Source organism: Prunus mume, linkage group LG7 (assembly GCF_029339155.1).
Source record: "Prunus mume cultivar Tortuosa linkage group LG7, ASM2933915v1, whole genome shotgun sequence".
NCBI lineage: Eukaryota > Viridiplantae > Streptophyta > Magnoliopsida > Rosales > Rosaceae > Prunus > Prunus mume.
This window is the reverse complement of record NC_142704.1, coordinates 19,805,109-19,812,501: the sequence shown is the minus strand read 5'-3', so window position 1 is coordinate 19,812,501 and position 7,393 is coordinate 19,805,109. Positions and strand designations below refer to the sequence as shown.

The 7,393-nt window shown below is 38.8% G+C and overlaps 1 protein-coding gene across 1 annotated transcript; it reads right to left on the bottom strand.

Moving 5' to 3' along the window:
• Positions 1 to 1,824: 1,824 nt before the first annotated feature.
• LOC103337287 (Putative AT-hook DNA-binding family protein) lies at positions 1,825 to 3,881 on the bottom strand. Its single transcript, XM_008240451.2, has one exon. It carries the CDS (start codon positions 2,945 to 2,947, stop codon positions 2,354 to 2,356), a length of 594 nt encoding a protein of 197 aa, XP_008238673.2. The 5' UTR covers positions 2,948 to 3,881; the 3' UTR covers positions 1,825 to 2,353.
• Positions 3,882 to 7,393: the final 3,512 nt, after the last annotated feature.

Genomic DNA, 7,393 nt, shown 5'->3' with positions numbered 1-7,393 from the left:
TGCACTAACGTACAGATATATATAGTCCCTCTCCAAAGCAAGAAAGAAAAAATAATGGACAAACAATAGGGAAAAGGACAAAGAAAAGAATTCCTCTTGTATTTCTGTACGATTTCATACTGACGATTCCGAAACGTACTTTTCCATGGAGATTTAAGGCTCATCAGTTTCAGTCAAAAACTGCCAAAGACAGTGTACGTGGCGCATGCCACATTTATGTGTCCCGAGTCTTGCGACATTTATGACAACCAAATTTGACAAGAACAAATTATTATCTATACAGTTGCATGCCACGTGATGTTATCGTTATCTTTATAGGCATTTAAAGTGTTACCGTCACTTCTATCTATAGAGATATAGAGGTGACCTCTATCTATATAGGTACTCAAGAGGTATATTGCTCCAAAAAAATTGATCCGAATTATAAAAAAATCATGGTAACCCTAAATATTATCGATGGCTTGACCGTGCATGCATACATTTGGTATGCGCACAGCACAAATTTTCTAAGCATTGAGTTCACTAGTATTTAAGACTGCATGCAAAGAATCGTTAGAGGAAATGGATGGGATGGCAACAAGCTCAACGCCGTACATTATTTTCCTTGCTTGTACAAATTCAATAAATTCCAACAAAAAGTGGCTCTCATTTCCGAATTCATAGTCCTACATCATAAAATTCTAGATACTTTGATAATAAATAAAAAATTATTGCATATCAAATTGTTTGACATGGTAATTTTTTTTTCTCATCATACAGTCTAACAATAACATGCTAGGCTGTTATTTGGACCAAGTAAGTAGGCAAAGGATTTTTTATTTTATTTTGATAAATATCTACGAGAAAAGGGGATTCGAACTTGAAATGTACCATTAGATTAAAAGTTCGTTAATGTTAAGTAGACAATATCTAACCAATTGCGGTCTTAATTGACAGTTAGAAAACATATCATGTCAAATTGTTTGACAATAAATTATGTTGCAAGGGAACCACAGATCATAATAAAGCAATTAAAAGGTGAATGTAGGTTGAAGGGAACACAGAATTGTCAAGTCTAGTAAGCTTCTAAAGCTTGGGGAAAAGTGGCAAGAATATAAGAGAGGGAGTTCGAGAAGTACAGGTAGAGCTAGCTGCCTGCCCGATCCTTATTCTCTGAACCCAAGAAAGGAGAGAGAGAGATATTGTGGTAGCTAGTTGTGGGCGTTTAATGGAAGGTGTGTTGTTGTTGATGTTGTTTGCCTCGAAAAGGAGCTTCTTCAGAGCAGTGTGCACGTGTAAACCAGTACCCAAATATTTTCATGTCTCCGTATCTCAAAATATTTCTGAAACAATCTCTATCTCTAAAAGAAAGGAAAGAAGGAAACACATGGAAGCTCTAATAAGCCCATACCTCTTTGCTTCTTCTTCTCCTACATACTTAGCCATTCAAATATCAAACAGTTTCAAACCCTCAATACTTACCCTTCAACCTCGACCAGCTTATATATAGCAATAAATATATATAACTATACCAATTAAGTGTTTGTTTAGTGATATTTCTCTTTACTTTGTTGAAAAAGAATTTAAATTTGAAATCTCGATCGTTGAATTTAAGAAAAGAAAACATTATCATAAGTAATAATTACTCTATCAGTACGTATGGTAATTATGATATGATAATATGCTATAGATAATACATAATTATTACTGACTAGGTAACAATTCAAATGATGGGATCTCACGGAATCACATAAAATGTAGGGTAATCTAGTTGCTGTGAGAGAGATAGATGAATATGTTAAACTCAATTCAATTCAATTCTTGATACAATGCAAAGTACTAAAAGATAGACAGAAGAAGGGTTTGGTTCGAACAGCAAATTCTTATTCATGGATAGAGAAGAAGATTAATGAGTGAGGAGGACAACAAGGCCGCCATTGTAGAGAAAGCAAACACTACACTAAGAAATTGTGCTCATGGTTCCTTCTTCTTGGATGCTGTTTCTCTTCATATATTAAACTAAGCTTCGGCACTAGCTAGTACATTTCACAAAATGAAACTCACCAAGAATAATCCATGAAATATACAGAGTCTTTCAATCAAAGAAGTAAAACATATGGTACCTGATCTAATCATCGAACAATGCTAATTAAACCAAGCTCCAAAAAAAAAAAAAAAAAAGAGAAAGAAAAGAAGGAAACATACTAAAAATCTGAAATGCTGATCGACAAACCAAATTCTTCTTCTATCCATATAGCTAGCTACTCCCTAGCTACATAGCCAGTGATGAAAACGTCTTGGTAAGATGTAGGTGATGATGGCAATGTGAATGAACTCGTGATATGATCCGATTCCGATACGGCCGGTTCCATGGTTAGTATGGTGGGCGGCCGGTAGCCCAGTAGGCCGCCTCAGCTGGCAATTGCATGGAATTCAGGAGATTGGGAGGTAAACCATGAAAAAGTGGCGCATTTGTATTTGCAGCTTCAGCCAAAAGTTGTTGCTGTTGTTGTTGCTGTTGATGCTGCTGCTGTTGCTGATGACCAACTCCGCTTGGAGAGCCAAGGCTACCTCCGCCGCCGCCTTGCATTGGCAGCTGACCCTCGTCTTCCTCCAGAGGAAGCCGCTCATAAGCCGCGTTGCTAAACGAAGCCGCCATGATCACAACAGGCCCGGACGCAATTAGCGTCCCAACAACGCTTCCACCTACAACTTGCCCGCCCCCGCCTGCCAGATATATGGTCAACCCCGTCGCGGCAGGCGGGGCTGGCGGAGGTAGAAAAGACCCGGCCAGTGACAAGATCTCGAATCGGCCATGTAAAGTCACGATGGACCCGGGAGAGGCGGGCTGTCTGATTGTCACATTCGTGACGGTACCCGTCCCGCTCATAATGCAGACGCCTCTCTGGCGCCTGCGAGCAAAGGTGGCAACACTTTCCACTATGTCGCAGCCGTCGGCAATCTCCATGACGTGGGTGCGGAGCGCATTGGCGCTGTCGCGGGTGATGATGATGGGGGCTTGGGCTTGTTCTTGGATCCGGCTGGTCTTCCGCGGGGTCTTCGGGTCATTTCTGATCCATCACCACCGGAGATGGTGACATTGAGTTCTTTGCCTAAATCACCGCCATTGCCGCCGCTGTCATTGTCGATATCTCGCTCTCTTTTCTGGCCCTTGTTGTTGAGGCCGCTGCTGCCGGTTTGCTCGTCTTCCGAATTCTGCTGCTGCTGGTGGTGGAACTGGGGATGATGCTGCAGGTGGAAATCTCTTGTATGGAAAGGAGGAGGGAGAGAATGGGTGTCCATATCAAATTTTTATGCTCTTTTTTCACCTTCTTTACTTTCTTTTTCCTCGAAAACTAAGAACCCAAGAAATTGAGAAAGTAGAAAGGAGAGCTAGTGCCAAGCTAAAAGGTGGTTGTGTACACAAATTCAAAGAGAGAGAGAGAGAGAGAGAGAGAGAAAGTGGGATGAGGAGCTAGCAAAAGGGAATAAAGATTAACAACTCAGGAAGACTTGTACAGTACTTTCTTGGGTGTCTGTGTCTCTCTCTTTTTTTCTGTGGGTTGCTTTAATTCTTCTTCATCTTGTTCAGTGAACCAGGCTTGAGCAGAAAGCAGCAGATTTGTGGTGACACCCACAAAATTGGAGCTGAAATTGGCATGCTTCTTCAGTCTTGTGGGTAAAGGAAAGGGTTAATTTTGGTATGGTTTCTTGGTGTTCTTGTTGACGGTTTGGGAGAGAAGCAGAGAGAAGAAAGAAGAAGAGAAGAAAACAGGTTATGGGGGGATGGGTTTTGGATCGTCAGTTTGGTCTAAAGAGAAAGAGAGAAGGAAGGGGTCAAGTAGAGTTGGGTTAGGGTTAGATTCAGATGAGAGAGAGAGAGAGAGAGGGATGGATATGGGTTTGGTTTGGGTAAGAGTAAGAGATTACAACTGCGTGCTTATGGGCGGTGCAGTGGTCCCCACACCTTTCTTTTTCTCTCTTCTCTCTCTCAAAATGGGGTTTGAAAGAACTAAGAAACTGACTAATTAAACATTTAGTCTTAAGTAATTAGGATTAGTTTAATTAAATAGGATAGAGAACCAGCTGCCATGTATGGGACCAGTCTGTCTCTCTGATATATTTTTTTTGGACATTAAACCCCATCAAATCAATCAATGTTGTTAATGGCAATAATGTAATTTGGGGAGGCAAGCATATGTAGCTGGCACATTAAAATTGGGCTCTGGTGTGATTACATTAGCATGGCAGGAGAGAGAGAGTGAGAGAGAGAGCGTGCTTCAATTTTCCATGACCCACATGCACCATGGGTCTGCAAATTCTATCTTTATCTCTAACGTTTAAACCTTAATGTTGGGGTCCACTGTCCACTTGCTTTCAGAACATTACACGTGTCTGTTCCCCCGCTTCTTTCGGGTCTCTTTCGCAAACTTCATCTTCCTTTCCTTGGATATGCCATGAACTAGTTGGGTGGCTGTGATGGAGCAATGTTAGTGAACCGCATTTTCTTGTACCACCACTCGATGTGTTTCTTGTCAATATATAATTGATGTATAATAATTAATGTAAAAAGTATATTTCATTTGTTGAATTTACCTTCACGTTAGAAGGTTTTGCATTAATCGTTAATTGATTTTGAGTTAGATGCTCACATTCTAATATGGTATTAGTATAGATAATTTACGTGAAAGGCCAAACGAACTCACGTGTTCTTATGTCACCTAATAAGAATTATCTATGTGTTAGACATAGAAATATGACACACACAGTGCTTAAAAGATCTTGAACCTCTTCATTCATTGTTAATTAATTTTGAGTTGGATACTCACATTCTAATATGTAATACTAAAATAAATCAAGATCAGTTCATAAATGTACATAGTGTTTCATTGTGATATGTGAGAGAATATATGGACATCAATTCATCAATGGGACAATGTTTTATTTAGTCTTCATTTGCATATCATTTGTTTCTAGTAATTAGGATAATGTAATATCATTATCATCTCTAGTTCATATTAAAAATGGTACGTAGGAGAACTTTTATATACCCTTCGATATTATTCTTAATTTGTACTTGATGAGTGCCTTTATTGCGTTTCTTTTTTATCTTTTGAGTGAGACTCAATTGGCCGGGGTGTGTACTTCCGTTTGGCTTAGGGCACAGTTAACTATGTCAGCAGGCCACTAAAGTAGGAAAGAAACACAACAAAGACTACTTACTTGGGTACGTGTTTGTCAACAACTTCGGGATTTTATCTATGTTTATCTTGTTTTCAACAGTGGAGTTTAGAATCTCATCTTTGAAGTTAGGTAATTGTAGATTTTTTATTTTTAAGTGTTATTTAACTACTCTGATGTACGGAAAGGTATAAATTGAACTCATATTTAAAAAGATTGATACATTATCTTAATCAACTGACCTAAAACATTTAACTAAAGAAAGATGTACAAGTTCAATTTATATTCGAAAACAACGAAAAATTGACCGTCTAAATTAACTAGAGGGCCCAAATTTCATTTTGTAGATGGTTTATGGTTATAAAACGCCAACAAAAGTAACATAAAGTTGATGCTTTGATTGGTCTAGAAGAGCTCCCTAAGACACTCATAGTCGTACGTGGAGATACAATTACAGGATGAGCATAAAGAAACGGCCGAACATTGAGAAAGTTACTTTACAAGCACTATGATTGTGCCCTTCGTTTTCAAAGTTTTGTGAAGTGGCAGAAGAAGCAAAGCTACAAATTGTGCCTTTCTAATTGGTAGTGAATGTTGAAGTTTTCTTGATTTCCACCAAGCTAGCCTAGGCTCCACAAATTTTCTTTGAGCTACTCCACTTTTATGGTCATGTTTCTACTCTACCTCAACTAATAATCATGTGTCATGTGTTTCAAAACTAAATCGTCGTCTCTTATACTACTTGTGATTTCATCTTTCGGCTCCCCATGTTGCACCAAAATACATAATTCTAACTTTAATTACTTGAGTTCAAGTCTGAAAGTCTTTCATGCAACTTGAAAAAAAATATCTCACTAATTATTATACCCCCTATGCTGGACAATCACTTCACACTATTCCTAACAAGTTAGATACATGCCACTCTAGTCAATTTTAATAGAGTATACATGGCATATAATAATAAACAACATATCCACCAACATGTTTTCATTTGTATATTGCATATAAAAGTATCCAATTGTTTATAAATAAAAAACACAACCAAAGAAATCCTCAATTATAGTACCTCTGCCAATAGGGTAATACACAAAGAGCAATATAACAAGAATTTCTCCATGATACAAATAAATAAGAAAACTAGGTTTATCTTTTTTTGGGAAAATTATCCAGAACCAAACTAGCCAAGACCAAATCTGGTAACCCATTGATCAATAGGCCAAGCATTTGAGAGCAAGAGTGGTAAGAGCCAGCACATAGCAGATATAGAGGGACAGGGTGTAAGGGAAGGGTTGGTTGGGTGTGGGAAGCAAATAAACAGGTAAACATAGCAAAATAGGTCAATGCAGAGAGAGAGAGAGAGAGAGAGAGAGAGAGAGAGCATGGTTTGACCGCATAATCCAGAGTGTTGGGGGCGTGGGAGTAAGAGCAAAAGACGCGTGGGTGGCGCTGACACCCATCAGAAAGCGCCACTGCACGAGCGCCGGAGAGTTTGCTGCTCTCTGCACTGCACCCCCACCAATTAAACCCTCTCTCTCTCTCTCTCCCTCTCTCTCTCCCTCTCTCATCCCAACCCAATTGGCAATCACTCCTCTTTCTTTCTTTCTTTCTTTCTTTTCTTTCTTGCTAAGACTATTCACAATTCACAAACAAAGAAACAAAGAGGCTGATCACAATTCTGTTCTCTCGCATGCACCCTGGACGCAAACCCATGTACCAAAAGATGCTCTTTGTCGGTCTCTCCCTCTCTCTGTGGGCCCCACACTTTAGATCCTCTTGTTCTTCATTTCCTCAACCCCTCCAAAAGTCCAAAACCACATATAAGACACCCAAGTTGCTCCAAACCATGTCAATTGTCATCTATCACAACAGTTTATCAACCTACAATAAAATAGGGAAACAGGATAACACAGTAACGTTCTTATTAAACAATTTGAAAGCATAAATAGTTTAATGTTCAATATAATTATGTTGTTAGACTGTAAATTTAAACATACGCTCAAACAAGAATTGACCTAATAAATTATCCATTATTAGACTACCAAACAAAAATCTACTTCATTCATAATCGTGAATGATAATCTAATGCAGTTCAACGAGAGGACATCTTCATATGATTATCATTCATTTGTGACTTCGGGTTTCTAAAAGATTAAGGTAATGGGACCACCTGAAGGAGAGTACGACAATTTAGATTGGCAGAAAATTGGTAATTATATGGATTAGGTACGATGAA

Coding starts and splice junctions, on each gene's coding strand:
- LOC103337287 (XM_008240451.2), bottom strand. CDS start 2,947: ATGGAGATTGCCGACGGCTGCGACATAGTGGAAAGTGTTGCCACCTTT.